The 23798-nt window shown below is 47.4% G+C and overlaps 1 protein-coding gene and 15 non-coding genes across 16 annotated transcripts; all 16 read right to left on the reverse strand.

The window, feature by feature from the left end:
- Nucleotides 1-2888: 2888 nt before the first annotated feature.
- Nucleotides 2889-2960, reverse strand: Trnat-ugu. The gene has a single exon. It is a non-coding gene; the product is annotated as a tRNA-Thr (tRNA).
- A 246-nt stretch (nt 2961-3206) lies between these two features.
- Nucleotides 3207-3278, reverse strand: Trnat-ugu. Its single transcript has one exon. It is a non-coding gene; the product is annotated as a tRNA-Thr (tRNA).
- Nucleotides 3279-3524: 246 nt separating this feature from the next.
- On the reverse strand, nt 3525-3596 carry Trnat-ugu. The gene has a single exon. It is a non-coding gene; the product is annotated as a tRNA-Thr (tRNA).
- Nucleotides 3597-3842: 246 nt separating this feature from the next.
- On the reverse strand, nt 3843-3914 carry Trnat-ugu. The gene has a single exon. It is a non-coding gene; the product is annotated as a tRNA-Thr (tRNA).
- A 246-nt stretch (nt 3915-4160) lies between these two features.
- Trnat-ugu lies at nt 4161-4232 on the reverse strand. Its single transcript has one exon. It is a non-coding gene; the product is annotated as a tRNA-Thr (tRNA).
- Nucleotides 4233-10104: 5872 nt separating this feature from the next.
- Nucleotides 10105-10176, reverse strand: Trnat-ugu. Its single transcript has one exon. It is a non-coding gene; the product is annotated as a tRNA-Thr (tRNA).
- Nucleotides 10177-10422: 246 nt separating this feature from the next.
- On the reverse strand, nt 10423-10494 carry Trnat-ugu. The gene has a single exon. It is a non-coding gene; the product is annotated as a tRNA-Thr (tRNA).
- Nucleotides 10495-11066: 572 nt separating this feature from the next.
- On the reverse strand, nt 11067-12649 carry LOC124789416 (mitochondrial import inner membrane translocase subunit Tim23-like). Its single transcript, XM_047256764.1, has one exon. It carries the CDS (start codon nt 12581-12583, stop codon nt 11972-11974), a length of 612 nt encoding a protein of 203 aa, XP_047112720.1. The 5' UTR covers nt 12584-12649; the 3' UTR covers nt 11067-11971.
- A 277-nt stretch (nt 12650-12926) lies between these two features.
- Trnat-ugu lies at nt 12927-12998 on the reverse strand. Its single transcript has one exon. It is a non-coding gene; the product is annotated as a tRNA-Thr (tRNA).
- A 246-nt stretch (nt 12999-13244) lies between these two features.
- On the reverse strand, nt 13245-13316 carry Trnat-ugu. Its single transcript has one exon. It is a non-coding gene; the product is annotated as a tRNA-Thr (tRNA).
- Nucleotides 13317-19082: 5766 nt separating this feature from the next.
- Trnat-ugu lies at nt 19083-19154 on the reverse strand. Its single transcript has one exon. It is a non-coding gene; the product is annotated as a tRNA-Thr (tRNA).
- Nucleotides 19155-19400: 246 nt separating this feature from the next.
- Trnak-uuu lies at nt 19401-19472 on the reverse strand. The gene has a single exon. It is a non-coding gene; the product is annotated as a tRNA-Lys (tRNA).
- Nucleotides 19473-19718: 246 nt separating this feature from the next.
- On the reverse strand, nt 19719-19790 carry Trnat-ugu. Its single transcript has one exon. It is a non-coding gene; the product is annotated as a tRNA-Thr (tRNA).
- Nucleotides 19791-20036: 246 nt separating this feature from the next.
- Trnat-ugu lies at nt 20037-20108 on the reverse strand. The gene has a single exon. It is a non-coding gene; the product is annotated as a tRNA-Thr (tRNA).
- Nucleotides 20109-20354: 246 nt separating this feature from the next.
- Nucleotides 20355-20426, reverse strand: Trnat-ugu. The gene has a single exon. It is a non-coding gene; the product is annotated as a tRNA-Thr (tRNA).
- Nucleotides 20427-20672: 246 nt separating this feature from the next.
- Nucleotides 20673-20744, reverse strand: Trnat-ugu. The gene has a single exon. It is a non-coding gene; the product is annotated as a tRNA-Thr (tRNA).
- Between the last annotated feature and the right edge of the window lie 3054 nt (nt 20745-23798).

The following is a 23798-nucleotide window of genomic DNA, read 5'->3' on the forward strand; positions in this document are numbered from 1 at the left end:
CACGCAGGACAGAGTAGTAATATTCATACGTGTTCTTAAAATCACGCGTCCTAGCAGCACAGTAGAAAATCAAAGTCTGACGAATCTTGGGCTTGGCAAACGCAGTCCACCAAATCAGCAAGGAGGGGTATCGCGGGACACAGCGAAGACATCGCTCCCACACGCCACTTATAACATCATCCATAGCACTGTCGGCAAGGTGGGAAACATTTAACATCCACTGGGAACGATAAAGTTTTGCAGGTTGGCGACTAAGATTTACAGTTGCAGTAAAAGCACAATGGTCAGAAAAACTAGTAGGAATAACATCGACAGAAAGAATTTTATCACATAAAAAATCAGATAAATAGAATCTGTCGAGTCTACTGCATGAGGACGCGGTAAAAAACGTATATTTCACCAGGGTTGGATATTTGTGTTCCCAAACATCACGCAGATGCATCGTACGAACTAAGTCATGTAAATCACGGCAATAATTAAAATTGGGGGACTGGTCTGCAGGGCGTAAAACACAATTAAAATCGCCTCCGAGCAGGAGACTCCGAGGACTCTGGCGCAAAAGATAAATAAGCTCTTCTTTATAAAAGCGCGATCGAGCCACAGTGTGACCCGAACCAGAGGGGGCATACAAAACAACGAGACGGAGATCAAAAAGACGACAACCAATCCCACGGCCAGAGTCAAGGAATTCAATGTCAGTAATAGGAATGCCCTCTCGAAAGAAAAGAGCAGTTCCTGTTGAATATTCCGGCGCGACATTAAAAACAGTTTGAAATCCAGGTAGAGAGAGATCAGAAAACAACACTTCCTGCAAAAACACTACGTCCGCACAGGCGTCGTAAATAAACTGCCGCAAAGAGGCAATGCGAACGTCGGACTCAATACGGTTAACATTTAAGGTAAGAAAGGTGTATGCTTGAACCATAGAGAGAAAAGCGAGAAAACAAATCACCTACACCGACGCACCAGCGTCACAGTCCATAGCAGGGGTGACGGAGGCATCCGAGGGAGGGGGACTGCTACCCCGTTCCGCGGATCCCTTACGTTTCGGTTTTTTACGAACAGCATTAACGTTCGGCTGAACGCGTAACTTGCGTCGGCTGACGGGCAAGGAAACTTCAGCCGCCGGTGACGTAGGAGGGTCAAGTTCTGTATCCGACACCACCCGCGCCGGTCCACATGCGGGATCCGGGGTCGCGGGGGAAACATCCGACAAAACGGACTGGCCAACACCTGCACTAGCTTCCGGCAAACATGGACTGCACGGTGGCGAAACGTGAGCAGGAAGGTCCGAGGCCGCAGAGTTGGAAGGAAGCGGAGCAGCTCCGCTGGCAGAGGTATGGGGCAGCGAAGCAGGAAGTTGTCGCGGCTCCACTTGTTGTGACATCGAAGTCGGTTCGGAAGATGGCGCCAACAGGCCCGACCGACGACCCGACTCGAGAGAAGCTGCGTCGGAGGCCGGAGGGGCGCCAGCAGCCGCCACCGGAACCGCTACCTCAGGAGGGCAGGGAGCAGCTACAGTACACAGTGGCTCGGAGGATGCCGGTCGCTCGGACTGGGGCATCTCAGGGAGATCCTCATCCGTACTATTTCCATCGTGTGGGCGACGCCTCTTATTATTCAAAAGTGGCACACCCACCTGAGGGACAGACGGAACAACATCAGATTTAGCACGCAAAGGAGGAAATTCTGTATCAGGGGTGCGCAAAACCTGTGGAGGGGCGCTACTACCACTGGACTGTGCTACACCAAGAGCAGAACCACCTGCAACGAGGTCAGCGACCGTTAACTTGCGACGCTGTTCGAGAGAATTTTTTAAAACAAAAACTCTCCGCGGACAGTCGGTACGCACGTGACCACTTTCATTGCACAAAAAACAGGTGCCCACCTGACCACTATATGTTACATGGACACGATATCCACCGATCTGCAGGTGAGATGGAATATTCTGCTTAACGTGCATTTCGACTGAACGAATACCACTGTAACATTGCAGGCGATGTTGGCTTGACCAGCGTTCAAGGCGAATGCTCTTTACATCACCATACTTCTGTAGACCCTCCTTAAGATAGACATTATCCACCTCCGGTGGAAGGTTGTAAACACGAACATTGGTATACGTGATGGAAGCATTGGAAAGCAGCACGGTACTTACAGAATCATCCCGATGCCGAAAGAGAACTTGATGACCATATTTAGAAAGAATTTTATCAACCTGAAGTGGGTCCATAAACTTAACAAAGAAAACATACAGTTCGGTATCAAAATAAGCAGTGTGCACCTGATCCGAATGAACACCAAAGGTATCTACCAACCAATCATGAATCTCAAGAGAACTAGGTTGCACATGGCGGGTTGACTTGTCAAAAGCAAAACTAACTGTAGCCTGACGAGGAATAACCTGGGACGACATTTTCAAAATATGCGGTCGAAACCGCTACACAAAAAACACTGAAATAAGGACAGAAAGTAACACAAGGTACGAAACAACGACGGAGAAACACTCACAGAAGTTGCAACACAACACGTAAACAAAAACGATAGTCCACTATACGTAACGCTACGGCGGAGCGGAAGACTAGGCACGTCCACACTGCACGGCGTCTAAAGCGGAACTGAACAGGCCCCTGAGCTAAGGAGGCTGCTACAGCTTACACCTCTTTGCGATCGCTACAGCCCTCGAGAAAAATACATTTCAGAGTCCTGAAAATGCGTACAAAGATTTACTCTGCCACAACAATTCGCTACCACTGAGGTCCACAGCGATGACTGACGGGTGCTGCCGTCTTTCGTCTATCGTCATCTGTGATCTTGGCTCAGGCCCGAAAAGACACGCTATTTTGAAATTTTCGGTTCAAAGCATTACATTGGCCCATTTAAAATTGTGCTGCCCCCTGTGAGAATGGAACTCACGACCGATGGTTTACAAGACCAGTGCTCTGCCCCTGAGCTAAGGAGGCTGCTACAGCTTACACTTCTTTGCGATTGCTACAGCCCTCGAGAAAAATACATTTCAGAGTCCTGAAAATGCGTACAAAGATTTACTCTGCCACAACAATTCGCTACCACTGAGGTCCACAGCGATGACTGACGGGTGCTGCCGTCTTTCGTCTATCGTCATCTGTGATCTTGGCTCAGGCCCGAAAAGACACGCTATTTTGAAATTTTCGGTTCAAAGCATTACATTGGCCCATTTAAAATTGTGCTGCCCCCTGTGAGAATCGAACTCATGACCCCTGGTTTACAAGACCAGTGCTCTGCCCCTGAGCTAAGGAGGCTGCTACAGCTTACACCTCTTTGCGATCGCTACAGCCCTCGAGAAAAATACATTTCAGAGTCCTGAAAATGCGTACAAAGATTTACTCTGCCACAACAATTCGCTACCACTGAGGTCCACAGCGATGACTGACGGGTGCTGCCGTCTTTCGTCTATCGTCATCTGTGATCTTGGCTCAGGCCCGAAAAGACACGCTATTTTGAAATTTTCGGTTCAAAGCATTACATTGGCCCATTTAAAATTGTGCTGCCCCCTGTGAGAATCGAACTCACGACCCCTGGTTTACAAGACCAGTGCTCTGTCCCTGAGCTAAGGAGGCTGCTACAGCTTACACCTCTTTGCGATCGCTACAGCCCTCGAGAAAAATACATTTCAGAGTCCTGAAAATGCGTACAAAGATTTACTCTGCCACAACAATTCGCTACCACTGAGGTCCACAGCGATGACTGACGGGTGCTGCCGTCTTTCGTCTATCGTCATCTGTGATCCTGGCTCAGGCCCGAAAAGACACGCTATTTTGAAATTTTCGGTTCAAAGCATTACATTGGCCCATTTAAAATTGTGCTGCCCCCTGTGAGAATCGAACTCACGACCCCTGGTTTACAAGACCAGTGCTCTGCCCCTGAGCTAAGGAGGCTGCTACAGCTTACACCTCTTTGCGATCGCTACAGCCCTCGAGAAAAATACATTTTAGAGTCCTGAAAATGCGTACAAAGATTTACTCTGCCACAACAATTCGCTACCACTGAGGTCCACAGCGATGACTGACGGGTGCTGCCGTCTTTCGTCTATCGTCATCTGTGATCTTGGCTCAGGCCCGAAAAGACACGCTATTTTGAAATTTTCGGTTCAAAGCATTACATTGGCCCATTTAAAATTGTGCTGCCCCCTGTGAGAATCGAACTCACGACCCCTGGTTTACAAGACCAGTGCTCTGCCCCTGAGCTAAGGAGGCTGCTACAGCTTACACCTCTTTGCGATCGCTACAGCCCTCGAGAAAAATACATTTCAGAGTCCTGAAAATGCGTACAAAGATTTACTCTGCCACAACAATTCGCTACCACTGAGGTCCACAGCGATGACTGACGGGTGCTGCCGTCTTTCGTCTATCGTCATCTGTGATCTTGGCTCAGGCCCGAAAAGACACGCTATTTTGAAATTTTCGGTTCAAAGCATTACATTGGCCCATTTAAAATTGTGCTGCCCCCTGTGAGAATCGAACTCACGACCCCTGGTTTACAAGACCAGTGCTCTGCCCCTTTTTTTTTTTTTTTTTTTTTTTATCGAACCGGGGACCTTCTGCGTGTTTTTTTTTTTTTTTTTTTTTTTTTTTTTTTTTTTTTTTTTTTTACAGTACTGAAATTAAAATCCTAAAACATGACTATATAATGTAGACTGCTGACTGAAATAAAGATTAAAACACGAGAACTTCAGTCCTGGTGTAGAGAAGAAACATACATAAAGGCGGCAAATCCAGAAACAGTATAAAAGAAAATGGCTCACACAGGTGACCTTAGCCAACACCCTCTCTTTCAAATGTCAGGCTAAGCATATTGGCAAAATCATCTCGGAGGCCTGGCAATCGCAAGCGCTGCCAGTAAGCAGTAATCATGTACTGCCGAAACGCTAGGTGTCCATCCTCGTCATGACAACTGTTGACAAAATGTACGAAATGGCCAATCAACCACATGACGGTATGGAGCTTCGTCCGCGGAAAAAAAGAAGAATCGGGCCGGACGATGATGTCAATAGTATAAGCGGCTTCAGCAGACCTAGTGACAAAAGCAAGTTGTTTCCTGAGCCAACGCCAATTAGCAAGGTGCCCACAGCAGGTGAATCGATGTTCAAGGGTATCCAGGAGACCACACCGAGTACAGGTGTCCGTGTCAGAAAGACCAATACGGTGCAGTCGTACATTGGTGGGAACCAAATTATTTATTACCCTATACCACGTGGACGCCACGGCCATAGAGTGGATCGGCAGACTAACGTTCTTCCAGACGTTCTTCCAGGACACAGATGGAGACGCCAGTTCTATTGGATTGGGACCGGCCAGCCCCTCCCAGCGGGCAATCAAGCCCTTGGTCGTTGGCACCGGTCGCCGCAAGAAGACGTCACCGAGGTAACTCACCGCAACGTAAAATTCCCGAATGTGTTTCAACTTAAAATTTAGGCGTCCGACATCGACAGGTGGAGCAAGGCTCGCCGGACGCACAACAGTAAAAAGCCTGGATGTAATTGAAGTCACTTCTTGCGTAACAATTAGAGTCGTTCGGCGGACGTACAAAGCAGACGCCTTGCGAGTAATGTCAGAGAGGCCCAAGCCTCCGGAGAGACGCGGTTTCGTCATTACCTCGTAACGTAACTTGAATAGATGGCCCTTCCATATAAACCTGCTAGACAATTGGCGCAACCTTTTCGCCACCATCATGGGAAGTGGGAACAGCTGAGCAACATAATAAGCTTTACATAGAACGTAGGTGTCTAAAATTCTGACTTTTTGCAAAATGGTAGCAGAGCGCTGCTCATGGACCATCAGAGCCCCCTGTATCTTCTCGGTGACAGATTTCCAATTGAGAGCCGCCATTTTTAGAGGACACCGATCAATGATAATCCCCAAGGACGTATGGCGATCGACAAAAGTGGCCCAAGGGACGTCAGCATCGCGAAATCCTCGAATATCAAGGAACTTACATTTACCCTGATTGAGACGCGCTCCAGAGACACGACAGTATGAATCAACTGCCCCTTTCAACAACGGGATATCATCACGTTGACGGAGGAGAACAACGACATCATCCGCATATGCCTTAACAGAGAGCTTCCCACCAGAGAGGGACATACCCTGAAGCTTGAGAGCAATAGTCCGAAGCAGCGGTTCCAGGGACAACACGAATAAAGACATAGAGAGCGGACTACCCTGAGGCACTCCGCGGCGGATAGCAATGGGCGGCGTCAGCTGCCCATTGACTGACACCCGAGCTGTTATTCCCCTATACAAATTGCCAAGAACACCACGTGATGAAGCGTTAAAACCTATTGTACCTAAAACACGATCTAAAAACACATGACTGACGTGATCAAAAGCCTTATAAAAATCAAGGAAGGCAAAGGCACAATGTACGTTTGTAACCGCCGCAACCGAGACAACATCCCGATATTCGGCTACTGGTGTCAGAATAGATCTATCATGAAAACAACATTGATGTGCACCAATCACACCCCGAAGCAGAGAAGACAACCGGCTATTGAGCGCTCTAGCAGCTGTCTTATAGTCAAAATTCAGCAATGTGAGCGGACGAAGATTGGCAGCAGATAAACGACCAGAGGACTTCGGGATTAAAACAATTTTCCCTACTTTAAAATCGGCAGGCACATCCATCCCCCTGACAATCTCATTTAAAATCTGCGTAAAAATGTCACCCAAAAGAGGCCAAAAACGGAGATAAAATTCTTTAGGCAGGCCGTCTGGACCCGGCGATTTACTGGACGGAGAGCGAGCAATAAAATCGAAAACATCATCTACCTGGAACTCCCGGAGAAATTCGCCGTTCGCGTCAGGCGCGATCGTCGCAGTTAGATCCCCAAAGACATCATCCGAAAGAGACTCACCAGAATCATCGGCAGAATATAGACTAGTGTAATACTGATGAAGAGCACGAACCATTTCCTCCTGTGCAATAAGCTGTCGCCCATCATCCACCGTAAGAGAAGAGATGAAGGAGCGACGACGACGAGTCTGATGCCGTAGCAGGTGGTACAAGGATGTCAGTTCACCTTCAACAAGAGAGTGAGGTTTCGACTTAACTCGCAGACCATCCATCTGTCGTCGTTTAAGGCTCAAGGGCTTGGCTTTAATACGACGAACATCAGGGATCCGCAGTGGAGAGGTACCCGCCGCGTCATATAGTTCACGCAGGACAGAGTAGTAATATTCATACGTGTTCTTAAAATCACGCGTCCTAGCAGCACAGTAGAAAATCAAAGTCTGACGAATCTTGGGCTTGGCAAACGCAGTCCACCAAACCAGCAAGGAGGGGTATCGCGGGACAGAGCGAAGACATCGCTCCCACACGCCACTTATAACATCATCCATAGCACTGTCGGCAAGGTGGGAAACATTTAACATCCACTGGGAACGATAAAGTGTTGCAGGTTGGCGACGAAGATTTACAGTTGCAGTAAAAGCACAATGGTCAGAAAAACTAGTAGGAATAACATCGACAGAAAGAATTTTATCACATAAAAAATCAGATAAATAGAATCTGTCGAGTCTACTGCATGAGGACGCGGTAAAAAACGTATATTTCACCAGGGTTGGATATTTGTGTTCCCAAACATCACGCAGATGCATCGTACGAACTAAGTCATGTAAATCACGGCAATAATTAAAATTGGGGGACTGGTCTGCAGGGCGTAAAACACAATTAAAATCGCCTCCGAGCAGGAGACTCCGAGTACTCTGGCGCAAAAGATAAATAAGCTCTTCTTTATAAAAGCGCGATCGAGCCACAGTGTGACCCGAACCAGAGGGGGCATACAAAACAACGAGGCGGAGATCAAAAAGACGACAACCAATCCCACGGCCAGAGTCAAGGAATTCAATGTCAGTAATAGGAATGCCCTCTCGAAAGAAAAGAGCAGTTCCTGTTGAATATTCCGGCGCGACATTAAAAACAGTTTGAAATCCAGGTAGAGAGAGATCAGAAAACAACACTTCCTGCAAAAACACTACGTCCGCACAGGCGCCGTAAATAAACTGCCGCAAAGAGGCAATGCGAACGTCGGACTCAATACGGTTAACATTTAAGGTGAGAAAGGTGTATGCTTGAACCATAGAGAGAAAAGCGAGAAAACAAATCACCTACACCGACGCACCAGCGTCACAGTCCATAGCAGGGGTGACAGAGGCATCCGAGGGAGGGGGACTGCTACCCCGTTCCGCGGATCCCTTACGTTTCGGTTTTTTACGAACAGCATTAACGTTCGGCTGAACGCGTAACTTGCGTCGGCTGACGGGCAAGGAAACTTCAGCCGCCGGTGACGTAGGAGGGTCAAGTTCTGTATCCGACACCACCCGCGCCGGTCCACATGCGGGATCCGGGGTCGCGGGGGAAACATCCGACAAAACGGAATGGTCAACACCTGCACTAGCTTCCGGCAAACATGGACTGCACGGAGGCGAAACGTGAGCAGGAAGGTCCGAGGCCGCAGAGTTGGAAGGAAGCGGAGCAGCTCCGCTGGCAGAGGTATGGGGCAGCGAAGCAGGAAGTTGTCGCGGCTCCACTTGTTGTGACATCGAAGTCGGTTCGGAAGACGGCGCCAACAGGCCCGACCGACGACCCGACTCGAGAGAAGCTGCGTCGGAGGCCGGAGGGGCGCCAGCAGCCGCCACCGGAACCGCTACCTCAGGAGGGCAGGGAGCAGCTACAGTACACAGTGGCTCGGAGGATGCCGGTCGCTCGGACTGGGGCATCTCAGGGAGATCCTCATCCGTACTATTTCCATCGTGTGGGCGACGCCTCTTATTATTCAAAAGTGGCACACCCACCTGAGGGACAGACGGAACAACATCAGATTTAGCACGCAAAGGAGGAAATTCTGTATCAGGGGTGCGCAAAACCTGTGGAGGGGCGCTACTACCACTGGACTGTGCTACACCAAGAGCAGAACCACCTGCAACGAGGTCAGCGACCGTTAACTTGCGACGCTGTTCGAGAGAATTTTTTAAAACAAAAAACTCTCCGCGGACAGTCGGTACGCACGTGACCACTTTCATTGCACAAAAAGCAGGTGCCAACCTGACCACTATATGTTACATGGACACGATATCCACCGATCTGCAGGTGAGATGGAATATTCTGCTTAACGTGCATTTCGACTGAACGAATACCACTGTAACATTGCAGGCGATGTTGGCTTGACCAGCGTTCAAGGCGAATGCTCTTTACATCACCATACTTCTGTAGACCCTCCTTAAGATAGACATTATCCACCTCCGGTGGAAGGTTGTAAACACGAACATTGGTATACGTGATGGAAGCATTGGAAAGCAGCACGGTACTTACAGAATCATCCCGATGCCGAAAGAGAACTTGATGACCATATTTAGAAAGAATTTTATCAACCTGAAGTGGGTCCATAAACTTAACAAAGAAAACATACAGTTCGGTATCAAAATAAGCAGTGTGCACCTGATCCGAATGAACACCAAAGGTATCTACCAACCAATCATGAATCTCAAGAGAACTAGGTTGCACATGGCGGGTTGACTTGTCAAAAGCAAAACTAACTGTAGCCTGACGAGGAATAACCTGGGACGACATTTTCGAAATATGCGGTCGAAACCGCTACACAAAAAACACTGAAATAAGGACAGAAAGTAACACAAGGTACGAAACAACGACGGAGAAACACTCACAGAAATTGCAACACAACATGTAAACAAAAACGATAGTCCACTATACGTAACGCTACGGCGGAGCGGAAGACTAGGCACGTCCACACTGCACAGCGTCTAAAGCGGAACTGCACGACCCCTGGTTTACAAGACCAGTGCTCTGCCCCTGAGCTAAGGAGGCTGCTACAGCTTACACTTCTTTGCGATCGCTACAGCCCTCGAGAAAAATACATTTCAGAGTCCTGAAAATGCGTACAAAGATTTACTCTGCCACAACAATTCGCTACCACTGAGGTCCACAGCGATGACTGACGGGTGCTGCCGTCTTTCGTCTATCGTCATCTGTGATCTTGGCTCAGGCCCGAAAAGACACGCTATTTTGAAATTTTCGGTTCAAAGCATTACATTGGCCCATTTAAAATTGTGCTGCCCCCTGTGAGAATCGAACTCACGACCCCTGGTTTACAAGACCAGTGCCCTGCCCCTCAGCTAAGGAGGCTGCTACAGCTTACACCTCTTTGCGATCGCTACAGCCCTCGAGAAAAATACATTTCAGAGTCCTGAAAATGCGTACAAAGATTTACTCTGCCACAACAATTCGCTACCACTGAGGTCCACAGCGATGACTGACGGGTGCTGCCGTCTTTCGTCTATCGTCATCTGTGATCTTGGCTCAGGCCCGAAAAGACACGCTATTTTGAAATTTTCGGTTCAAAGCATTACATTGGCCCATTTAAAATTGTGCTGCCCCCTGTGAGAATCGAACTCACGACCCCTGGTTTACAAGACCAGTGCTCTGCCCCTGAGCTAAGGAGGCTGCTACAGCTTACACTTCTTTGCGATCGCTACAGCCCTCGAGAAAAATACATTTCAGAGTCCTGAAAATGCGTACAAAGATTTACTCTGCCACAACAATTCGCTACCACTGAGGTCCACAGCGATGACTGACGGGTGCTGCCGTCTTTCGTCTATCGTCATCTGTGATCTTGGCTCAGGCCCGAAAAGACACGCTATTTTGAAATTTTCGGTTCAAAGCATTACATTGGCCCATTTAAAATTGTGCTGCCCCCTGTGAGAATCGAACTCACGACCCCTGGTTTACAAGACCAGTGCTCTGCCCCTTTTTTTTTTTTTTTTTTTTTTTTTTTTTTTTTTTTATGCAGTATGGCAACATTTTTATTTCACACAATGAGAAATGAATGTTAAGAACAGATAGGACAAATAAGACGGGGGAAAAAAGATGGATGAGGGTAAACACTGTAAGATAGATAGAAGTATACTGGAAAAGTAACTTCTTACTTCACCAGAATTTGTTCATGTTCTAGATAATTTTTTCCAAGCACCGTTTTCTCAATCTTCTATCTGCTCCCCAAAATTAATAGCCATCAGTTAATTTCATTTACTTTCTTTGTTTTCTGCAGTTTCCCCATCTTATTACATTACATTCTTAGGCACACAATAGGTTCTCAATAAAAGTTCAAGGTACCAAGTGACAGCTTAGTAATTAGTATATATGAATTGTTGACAGTCTATATACCTGACTGCAATGACTTTCCATCCATGTAATATTAAACACTTTTAACCCCATGTTACAGCAATTTATAGTACCTACTGCTTGTTTTTAGATTGAATACAAGTTCCATCACATGCGTTTTCAGCGTTTCCTGAGCAGACTGAAGTTGTTCTTGTTACCTACTTAAATCCCACCGTGTGTTTTCAGAATTGTGCCTCAGACACATCAAAATACGAAAAGTAAGTATGAACTAAAAATGATAGTTATAACAATTGTATTTTTACATAACATAGATTATATCTGGAAAGGAAAGATGTTTACTGACACCTCCAGAACAGCAAAATTTTATATTTATATAGCAAAAATGGCAGAAGAAATCTCTGGGAGCCCATAAAAGAATATAAACTAGAACTACAACTTAATGAGCCATTACACACATGCGACTTATCAACAAGCACACACAGCAGCTATTACACTGGTTTTAAAATCACAGATTTCACAAAGAGCTAAAATCTTAAACTCAAAATACAGCATAACAGTGCATCATAACCTTCAAGTAATCCCTAAAAACAAATACAGCATATCATATCTTCTGTTTTCTGAGAGTTTACTAGATGCCACAAAACCAAATTTGATTTGTAGCCTCTACTTTACACAGTGCTTTATTGTCCGGCTTCATAACTAAGTTTTATGTACAAGTTCACAAAAAACAAGATCTAAATTTTCAACAAATCTTTTCCTTTGAGTGTTCTATAAATATTCAACAAACTATAACACATTCTTACGCTGGATTGAATTCACGGCGAAAATCTTGCAATTTATCCCTAGAACTCCACAAGCAATAAGCTGCTGCAAGGGTGAATCCAACTCCTCCTCCAATTGCACACTTTCTCAATCCAGCTGATGACTTGTACAACAAGCCTGTTGCAGTTGCAGCTGAGATTGTATTGAGTTCGTCATCACATCCTCTCATCCATGACAATATTGTGCCAAAGCCACTGTACATAACGGCTATGACGCCAAGGGTGTTGGCAGTTGCTGCTCCTTGTTTCATAACATAATTTAGGAGCTGTGTTCTTCTCAACTTCCCAGTATGTCCTGCAAGGGTTGTACTTTTCAGCCCATTGTAAAATCCGTTAATGCCTCCTATTGTTGCTCCAGCCATGCATGAAACGCCTATCTGTGAAAACGCTAGCTCATATCGCCCTCTCTGTCTCGAAGCACCTTCAGGGAATATGAATTCCGGCTGGCTTTGTGGTAGATACACAGGGTTGAAGTTCAGGTAAGGAGAGAGGGGAGCAAGGTTTTTCGTTGAGCCTGTAACGTTCAAGTCGGAATCCTTATTCGGAAAATCGGAATACATGCTACCGGAATACGTCGTTCGATCTCCCATATCAGTTTACTTTACAATAATTCTCATGCATGGGTAACACCAACAACTTAACCTATTACGAAACGTTTATCGAAAGACGCCCCTGAGCTAAGGAGGCTGCTACAGCTTACACCTCTTTGCGATCGCTACAGCCCTCGAGAAAAATACATTTCAGAGTCCTGAAAATGCGTACAAAGATTTACTCTGCCACAACAATTCGCTACCACTGAGGTCCACAGCGATGACTGACGGGTGCTGCCGTCTTTCGTCTATCGTCATCTGTGATCTTGGCTCAGGCCCGAAAAGACACGCTATTTTGAAATTTTCGGTTCAAAGCATTACATTGGCCCATTTAAAATTGTGCTGCCCCCTGTGAGAATCGAACTCACGACCCCTGGTTTACAAGACCAGTGCTCTGCCCCTGAGTTAAGGAGGCTGCTACAGCTTACACCTCTTTGCGATCGCTACAGCCCTCGAGAAAAATACATTTCAGAGTCCTGAAAATGCGTACAAAGATTTACTCTGCCACAACAATTCGCTACCACTGAGGTCCACAGCGATGATTGACGGGTGCTGCCGTCTTTCGTCTATCGTCATCTGTGATCTTGGCTCAGGCCCGAAAAGACACGCTATTTTGAAATTTTCGGTTCAAAGCATTACATTGGCCCATTTAAAATTGTGCTGCCCCCTGTGAGAATCGAACTCACGACCCCTGGTTTACAAGACCAGTGCTCTGCCCCTGAGCTAAGGAGGCTGCTACAGCTTACACTTCTTTGCGATCGCTACAGCCCTCGAGAAAAATACATTTCAGAGTCCTGAAAATGCGTACAAAGATTTACTCTGCCACAACAATTCGCTACCACTGAGGTCCACAGCGATGACTGACGGGTGCTGCCGTCTTTCGTCTATCGTCATCTGTGATCTTGGCTCAGGCCCGAAAAGACACGCTATTTTGAAATTTTCGGTTCAAAGCATTACATTGGCCCATTTAAAATTGTGCTGCCCACTGTGAGAATCGAACTCACGACCCCTGGTTTACAAGACCAGTGCCCTGCCCCTTTTTTTTTTTTTTTTTTTTATACAGTACTGAAATTAAAATCCTAAAACATGACTATATAATGTAGACTGCTGACTGAAATAAAGATTAAAACACGAAAACTTCAGTCCTGGTGTAGAGAAGAAACATATATAAAGGCGGCAAATCCAGAAACAGTATAAAAGAAAATGGCTCACACAGGTGACCTTAGCCAACACCCTCTCTTTCAAATGTCAGGCTAAGCATATTGGCAAAATCATCTCGGAGGCCTGGCAATCGCAAGCGCTGCCAGTAAGCAGTAAGCATGTACTGCCGAAACGCTAGGTGTCCATCCTCTTCATGACAACTGTTGACAAAATGTACGAAATGGACAATCAACCACATGACGGTATGGAGCTTCGTCCGCGGAAAAAAGGAAGAATCGGGCCGGACGATGATGTCAATAGTATAAGCGGCTTCAGCAGACCTAGTGACAAAAGCAAGTTGTTTCCTGAGCCAACGCCAATTAGCAAGGTGCCCACAGCAGGTGAATCGATGTTCAAGGGTATCCAGGAGACCACACCGAGTACAGGTGTCCGTGTCAGAAAGACCAATACGGTGCAGTCGTACATTGGTGGGAACCAAATTATTTATTACCCTATACCACGTGGACGCCACGGCCATAGAGTGGATCGGCAGACTAACGTTCTTCCAGACGTTCCTCCAGGACACAGATGGAGACGCCAGTTCTATTGGATTGGGACCGGCCAGCCCCTCCCAGCGGGCAATCAAGCCCTTGGTCGTTGGCACCGGTCGCCGCAAGAAGACGTCACCGAGGTAACTCACCGCAATGTAAAATTCCCGAATGTGTTTCAACTTAAAATTTAGGCGTCCGACATCGACAGGTGGAGCAAGGCTCGCCGGACGCACAACAGTAAAAAGCCTGGATGTAATTGAAGTCACTTCTTGCGTAACAATTAGAGTCGTTCGGCGGACGTACAAAGCAGACGCCTTGCGAGTAATGTCAGAGAGGCCCAAGCCTCCGGAGAGACGCGGTTTCGTCATTACCTCGTAACGTAACTTGAATAGATGGCCCTTCCATATAAACCTGCTAGACAATTGGCGCAACCTTTTCGCCACCATCATGGGAAGTGGGAACAGCTGAGCAACATAATAAGCTTTACATAGGACGTAGGTGTCTAAAATTCTGACTTTTTGCAAAATGGTAGCAGAGCGCTGCTCATGGACCATCAGAGCCCCCTGTATCTTCTCGGTGACAGATTTCCAATTGAGAGCCGCCATTTTTAGAGGACACCGATCAATGATAATCCCCAAGGACGTATGGCGATCGACAAAAGTGGCCCAAGGGACGTCAGCATCGCGAAATCCTCGAATATCAAGGAACTTACATTTACCCTGATTGAGACGCGCTCCAGAGACACGACAGTATGCATCAACCGCCCCTTTCAACAACGGGATATCATCACGTTGACGGAGGAGAACAACGACATCATCCGCATATGCCTTAACAGAGAGCTTCCCACCAGAGAGGGACATACCCTGAAGCTTGAGAGCAATAGTCCGAAGCAGCGGTTCCAGGGACAATATGAATAAAGACATAGAGAGCGGACTACCCTGAGGCACTCCGCGGCGGATAGCAATGGGCGGCGTCAGCTGCCCATTGACTGACACCCGAGCTGTTATTCCCCTATACAAATTGCCAAGAACACCACGTGATGAAGCGTTAAAACCTATTGTACCTAAAACACGATCTAAAAACACATGACTGACGTGATCAAAAGCCTTATAAAAATCAAGGAAGGCAAAGGCACAATGTACGTTTGTAACCGCCGCAACCGAGACAACATCCCGATATTCGGCTACTGGTGTCAGAATAGATCTATCATGAAAACAACATTGATGTGCACCAATCACACCCCGAAGCAGAGAAGACAACCGGCTATTGAGCGCTCTAGCAGCTGTCTTATAGTCAAAATTCAGCAATGTGAGCGGTCGAAGATTGGCAGCAGATAAACGACCAGAGGACTTCGGGATTAAAACAATTTTCCCTACTTTAAAATCGGCAGGCACATTTATCCCCCTGACAATCTCATTTAAAATCTGCGTAAAAATGCCACCCAAAAGAGGCCAAAAACGGAGATAAAATTCTTTAGGCAGGCCGTCTGGACCCGGCGATTTACTGGACGGAGAGCGAGCAATAAAATCGAAAACATCATCTACCTGGAACTCCCGGAGAAATTCGCCGTTCGCGTCAGGCGCGATCGTCGCAGTTAGATCCCCAAAGACATCATCCGAAAGAGACTCACCAGAATCATCGGCAGAATATAGACTAGTGTAATACTGATGAAGAGCACGAACCATTTCCTCCTGTGCAATAAGCTGTCGCCCATCATCCACCGTAAGAGAAGAGATGAAGGAGCGACGACGACGAGTCTGATGCCGTAGCAGGTGGTACAAGGATGTCAGTTCACCTTCAACAAGAGAGTGAGGTTTCGACTTAACTCGCAGACCATCCATCTGTCGTCGTTTAAGGCTCAAGAGCTTGGCTTTAATACGAAGAACATCATGGATCCGCAGTGGAGAGGTACCCGCCGCGCCATATAGTTCACGCAGGACAGAGTAGTAATATTCATACGTGTTCTTAAAATCACGCGCCCTTGCAGCACAGTAAAAAATCAAAGTCTGACGAATCTTGGGCTTGGCAAACGCAGTCCACCAAACCAGCAAGGAGGGGTATCGCGGGACAGAGCGAAGACATCGCTCCCACACGCCACTTATAACATCATCCATAGCACTGTCGGCAAGGTGGGAAACATTTAACATCCACTGGGAACGATAAAGTTTTGCAGGTTGGCGACTAAGATTTACAGTTGCAGTAAAAGCACAATGGTCAGAAAAACTAGTAGGAATAACATCGACAGAAAGAATTTTATCACATAAAAAATCAGAAATAGAATCTGTCGAGTCTACTGCATGAGGACACGGTAAAAAACGTATATTTCACCAGGGTTGGATATTTGTGTTCCCAAACATCACGCAGATGCATCGTACGAACTAAGTCATGTAAATCACGGCAATAATTAAAATTGGGGGACTGGTCTGCAGGGCGTAAAACACAATTAAAATCGCCTCCGAGCAGGAGACTCCGAGGACTCTGGCGCAAAAGATAAATAAGCTCTTCTTTATAAAAGCGCGATCGAGCCACAGTGTGACCCGAACCAGAGGGGGCATACAAAACAACGAGGCGGAGATCAAAAAGACGACAACCAATCCCACGGCCAGAGTCAAGGAATTCAATGTCAGTAATAGGAATGCCCTCTCGAAAGAAAAGAGCAGTTCCTGTTGAATATTCCGGCGCGACATTAAAAACAGTTTGAAATCCAGGTAGAGAGAGATCAGAAAACAACACTTCCTGCAAAAATACTACGTCCGCACAGGCGTCGTAAATAAACTGCCGCAAAGAGGCAGTGCGAACGTCGGACTCAATACGGTTAACATTTAAGGTAAGAAAGGTGTATGCTTGAACCATAGAGAGAAAAGCGAGAAAACAAATCACCTACACCGACGCACCAGCGTCACAGTCCATAGCAGGGGTGACGGAGGCATCCGAGGGAGGGGGACTGCTACCCCGTTCCGCGGATCCCTTACGTTTCGGTTTTTTACGAACAGCATTAACGTTCGGCTGAACGCGTAACTTGCGTCGGCTGACGGGCAAGGAAACTTCAGCCGCCGGTGACGTAGGAGGGTCAAGTTCTGTATCCGACACCACCCGCGCCGGTCCACATGCGGGATCCGGGGTCGCGGGGGAAACATCCGACAAAACGGAATGGTCAACACCTGCACTAGCTTCCGGCAAACATGGACTGCACGGAGGCGAAACGTGAGCAGGAAGGTCCGAGGCCGCAGAGTTGGAAGGAAGCGGCGCAGCTCCGCTGGCAGAGGTATGGGGCAGCGAAGCAGGAAGTTGTCGCGGCTCCACTTGTTGTGACATCGAAGTCGGTTCGGAAGACGGCGCCAACAGGCCCGACCGACGACCCGACTCGAGAGAAGCTGCGTCGGAGGCCGGAGGGGCGCCAGCAGCCGCCACCGGAACCGCTACCTCAGGAGGGCAGGGAGCAGCTACAGTACACAGTGGCTCGGAGGATGCCGGTCGCTCGGACTGGGGCATCTCAGGGAGATCCTCATCCGTACTATTTCCATCGTGTGGGCGACGCCTCTTATTATTCAAAAGTGGCACACCCACCTGAGGGACAGACGGAACAACATCAGATGTAGCACGCAAAGGAGGAAATTCTGTGTCAGGGGTGCGCAAAACCTGTGGCGGGGCGCTACTACCACTGGACTGTGCTACACCAAGAGCAGAACCACCTGCAACGAGGTCAGCGACCGTTAACTTGCGACGCTGTTCGAGGGAATTTTTTAAAACAAAAACTCTCCGCGGACAGTCGGTACGCACGTGACCACTTTCATTGCACAAAAAACAGGTGCCAACCTGACCACTATATGTTACATGGACACGATATCCACCGATCTGCAGGTGAGATGGAATATTCTGCTTAATGTGCATTTCGACTGAACGAATACCACTGTAACATTGCAGGCGATGTTGGCTTGACCAGCGTTCAAGGCGAATGCTTTTTACATCACCATACTTCTGGAGACCCTCCTTAAGATAGACATTATCCACCTCCGGTGGAAGGTTGTAAACACGAACACTGGTGTACGTAATGGAAGCATTGGAAAGCAGCACGGTACTTACAGAATCATCCCGATGCCGAAAGAGAACTTGATGGCCGTATTTAGAAAGAATTTTATCAACCTGAAGTGGGTCCATAAACTTAACAAAGAAAACATACAGTTCGGTATCAAAATAAGCAGTGTGCACCTGATCCGAATGAACACCAAAGGTATCTACCAACCAATCATGAATCTCAAGAGAACTAGGTTGCACATGGCGGGTTGACTTGTCAAAAGCAAAACTAACTGTAGCCTGACGAGGAATAACCTGGGACGACATTTTCAAAATACGCGGTCGAAACCGCTACACAAAAAACACTGAAATAAGGACAAAAAGTAACACAAGGTACGAAACAACGACGGAGAAACACTCACAGAAGTTGTAACACCACGTAAACAAAAACGATAGTCCACTATACGTAACGCTACGGCGGAGCGGAAGACTAGGCACGTCCACACTGCACGGCGTCTAAAGCGGAACTGCCCCTGAGCTAAGGAGGCTGCTACAGCTTACACTTCTTTGCGATCGCTACAGCCCTCGAGAAAAATACATTTCAGAGTCCTGAAAATGCGTACAAAGATTTACTCTGCCACAACAATTCGCTACCACTGAGGTCCACAGCGATGACTGACGGGTGCTGCCGTCTTTCGTCTATCGTCATCTGTGATCTTGGCTCAGGCCCGAAAAGACACGCTATTTTGAAATTTTCGGTTCAAAGCATTACATTGGCCCATTTAAAATTGTGCTGCCCCCTGTGAGAATCGAACTCACGACCCCTGGTTTACAAGACCTGTGCTCTGCCCCTGAGCTAAGGAGGCTGCTACAGCTTACACCTCTTTGCGATCGCTACAGCCCTCGAGAAAAATACATTTCAGAGTCCTGAAAATGCGTTCAAAGATTTACTCTGCCACAACAATTCGCTACCACTGAGGTCCACAGCGATGACTGACGGGTGCTGCCGTCTTTCGTCTATCGTCATCTGTGATCTTGGCTCAGGCCCGAAAAGACACGCTATTTTGAAATTTTCGGTTCAAAGCATTACATTGGCCCATTTAAAATTGTGCTGCCCCCTGTGAGAATCGAACTCACGACCCCTGGTTTAAAAGACCAGTACTCTGCCCCTGAGCTAAGGAGGCTGCTACAGCTTACACTTCTTTGCGATCGCTACAGCCCTCGAGAAAAATACATTTCAGAGTCCTGAAAATGCGTACAAAGATTTACTCTGCCACAACAATTCGCTACCACTGAGGTCCACAGCGATGACTGACGGGTGCTGCCGTCTTTCGTCTATCGTCATCTGTGATCTTGGCTCAGGCCCGAAAAGACACGCTATTTTGAAATTTTCGGTTCAAAGCATTACATTGGCCCATTTAAAATTGTGCTGCCCCCTGTGAGAATCAAACTCACGACCCCTGGTTTACAAGACCAGTGCTCTGCCCCTGAGCTAAGGAGGCTGCTACAGCTTACACCTCTTTGCGATCGCTACAGCCCTCGAGAAAAATACATTTCAGAGTCCTGAAAATGCGTACAAAGATTTACTCTGCCACAACAATTCGCTACCACTGAGGTCCACAGCGATGACTGACGGGTGCTGCCGTCTTTCGTCTATCGTCATCTGTGATCTTGGCTCAGGCCCGAAAAGACACGCTATTTTGAAATTTTCGATTCAAAGCATTACATTGGCCCATTTAAAATTGTGCTGCCCCCTGTGAGAATCGAACTCACGACCCCTGGTTTACAATACCAGTGCTCTGCCCCTGAGCTAAGGAGGCTGCTACAGCTTACACTTCTTTGCGATCGCTACAGCCCTCGAGAAAAATACATTTCAGAGTCCTGAAAATGCGTTCAAAGATTTACTCTGCCACAACAATTCGCTACCACTGAGGTCCACAGCGATGACTGACGGGTGCTGCCGTCTTTCGTCTATCGTCATCTGTGATCTTGGCTCAGGCCCGAAAAGACACGCTATTTTGAAATTTTCGGTTCAAAGCATTACATTGGCCCATTTAAAATTGTGCTGCCCCCTGTGAGAATCGAACTCACGACCCCTGGTTTACAAGACCAGTGCTCTGCCCCTGAGCTAAGGAGGCTGCTACAGCTTACACCTCTTTGCGATCGCTACAGCCCTCGAGAAAAATACATTTCAGAGTCCTGAAAATGCGTACAAAGATTTACTGTGCCACAACAATTCGCTACCACTGAGGTCCACAGCGATGACTGACGGGTGCTGCCGTCTTTCGTCTATCGTCATCTGTGATCTTGGCTCAGGCCCGAAAAGACACGCTATTTTGAAATTTTCGGTTCAAAGCATTACATTGGCCCATTTAAAATTGTGCTGCCCCCTGTGAGAATCGAACTCACAACCCCTGGTTTACAAGACCAGTGCTCTGCCCCTGAGCTAAGGAGGCTGCTACAGCTTACACCTCTTTGCGATCGCTACAGCCCTCGAGAAAAATACATTTCAGAGTCCTGAAAATGCGTACAAAGATTTACTCTGCCACAACAATTCGCTACCACTGAGGTCCACAGCGATGACTGACGGGTGCTGCCGTCTTTCGTCTATCGTCATCTGTGATCTTGGCTCAGGCCCGAAAAGACACGCTATTTTGAAATTTTCGGTTCAAAGCATTACATTGGCCCATTTAAAATTGTGCTGCCCCCTGTGAGAATCGAACTCACGACCCCTGGTTTACAAGACCAGTGCTCTGCCCTTTTTTTTTTTTTTTTTTTTTTTTTTTTTTTTACAGCATTCTTTTAAGTCCAAAGGGAACACACACAGACACACACACACACACACACACACACACACACACACACACACAGACACACACACACACACACTTAAATAAAAAGAAGATATAATTGGTTTCTAATGCAAACAGCAAAGGGTGGATTTGTACCTCAATTTTGATATACTGGGAGTGCATAATAAATTCATATTTTTTTTTCATTGTGTAAAGTTAGAGGTGACAGTGAGATTCAGGCCTGCGGAAGCAAAGTGGGCAGGGGTCGAAGCCCGAGGCCTGGCCACGATGACTCCACCGTCCTGTTTCCGAAAGGCACCTGTACAAGGGCGTAGTATTATCCCCTACTGTCTCGGTTCGTGGTCGCTCGTTTGTTTTTCTTGAGCGCCCTAAAGGTCCACGAAAACTGCAGTCCTGGATGTAGAGAAGAAACATACACCAAGGCGGTAAATCCCGAAACAGTATATAAGAAAATGGCTCACACAGGTGTCCTTAGCCAACACCCTCTCTTTCAAATGTCAGGCTAAGCATATTTGCAAAATCATCACGGAGGCCTGGCAATCGCAAGCGCTGCCAGTAAGCAGTAAGCATGTACTGCCGAAACGCTAGGTGTCCATCGTCTTCATGACAACTGATGACAAAATGTACGAAATGTCCAATCAACCACATGACTGTATGGAGCTTCGTTCGCGGAAAAAAGGAGGAATCGGGCCGGACGATGATGTCAATAGTATAAGCGGCTTCAGCAGACCTAGTGACAAAAGCAAGTTGTTTCCTGAGCCAACGCCAATTGGCAAGGTGCCCACAGCAGGTGAATCGATGTTCAAGGGTATCCAGGAGACCACACCGAGTACAAGTGTCCGTGTCAGAAAGACCAATACGGTGCAGTCGTACATTGGTGGGAACCAAATTATTTATTACCCTATACCACGTGGACGCCACGGCCATAGAGTGTATCGGCAGACTAACATTCTTCCAGACGTTCCTCCAGGATACAGATGGAGACGCCAGTTCTATTGGATTGGGACCGGCCAGCCCCTCCCAGCGGGCAATCAAGCCCTTGGTCGTTGGCACCGGTCGCCGCAAGAAGACGTCACCGAGGTAACTCACCGCAATGTAAAACTCCCGAATGTGTTTCAGCTTAATATTTAGGCGTCCGACATCGACAGGTGGAGCAAGGCTCGCCGGACGCACAACAGTAAAAAGCCTGGATGTAATTGAAGTCTCTTCTTGCGTAACAATTAGAGTCGTTCGGCGGACGTACAAAGCAGACGCCTTGCGAGTAATGTCAGAGAGGCCCAAGCCTCCGGAGATACGCGGTTTCGTCATAACCTCGTAACGTAACTTGAATAGATGGCCCTTCCATATAAACCTGCTAGACAATTGGCGCAACCTTTTCGCCACCATCATGGGAAGTGGGAACAGCTGAGCAACATAATAAGCTTTACATAGAACGTAGGTGTCTAAAATTCTGACTTTTTGCAAAATGGTAGCAGAGCGCTGCTCATGGACCATCAGAGCCCCCTGTATCTTCTCGGTGACAGATATCCAATTGAGAGCCGCCATTTTTAGAGGACACCGATCAATGATAATCCCCAAGGACGTATGGCGATCGACAAAAGTGGCCCAAGGGACATCAGCATCGCGAAATCCTCGAATATCAAGGAACTTACATTTACCCTGATTGAGACGCGCTCCAGAGACACGACAGTATGCATCAACTGCCCCTTTCAACAACCGGATATCATCACGTTGACGGAGGAGAACAACGACATCATCCGCATATGCCTTAACAGAGAGCTTCCCACCAGAGAGGGACATACCCTGAAGCTTGAGAGCAATAGTCCGAAGCAGCGGTTCCAGGGACAATACGAATAAAGACATAGAGAGCGGACTACCCTGAGGCACTCCGCGGCGGATAGCAATGGGCGGCGTCAGCTGCCCATTGACTGACACCCGAGCTGTTATTCCCCTATACAAATTGCCAAGAACACCACGTGATGAAGCGTTAAAACCTATTGTACCTAAAACATGATCTAAAAACACATGACTGACGTGATCAAAAGCCTTGTAAAAATCAAGGAAGGCAAAGGCACAATGTACGTTTGTAACCGCCGCAACCGAGACAACATCCCGATATTCGGCTACTGGTGTCAGAATAGATCTATCATGAAAACAACATTGATGTGCACCAATCACACCCCGAAGCAGAGAAGACAACCGGCTATTGAGCGCTCTAGCAGCTGTCTTGTAGTCAAAGTTCAGCAATGTGAGCGGACGAAGATTGGCAGCAGATAAACGACCAGAGGACTTCGGAATTAAAACAATTTTCCCTACTTTAAAATCGGCAGGCACATCCACCCCCCTGACAATCTCATTTAAAATCTGCGTAAAAATGCCACCCAAAAGAGGCCAAAAACGGAGATAAAATTCTTTAGGCAGGCCGTCTGGACCCGGCGATTTACTGGACGGAGAGCGAGCAATAAAATCGAAAACATCATCTACCTGGAACTCCCGGAGAAATTCGCCGTTCGCGTCAGGCGCGATCGTCGCAGTTAGATCCCCAAGGACATCATCCGAAAGAGACTCACCAGAATCATCGGCAGAATATAGACTAGTATAATACTGATGAAGAGCACGAACCATTTCCTCCTGTGCAATAAGCTGTCGTCCATCATCCACCGTAAGAGAAGAGATGAAGGAGCGACGACGACGAGT

Source organism: Schistocerca piceifrons, chromosome 1 (genome assembly GCF_021461385.2).
Source record: "Schistocerca piceifrons isolate TAMUIC-IGC-003096 chromosome 1, iqSchPice1.1, whole genome shotgun sequence".
NCBI lineage: Eukaryota > Metazoa > Arthropoda > Insecta > Orthoptera > Acrididae > Schistocerca > Schistocerca piceifrons.

What these genes read in the sequence shown, in the direction of transcription:
- LOC124789416 (XM_047256764.1), bottom strand. Translation starts at nt 12,583, where the DNA reads ATGGGAGATCGAACGACGTATTCCGGTAGCATGTATTCCGATTTTCCG.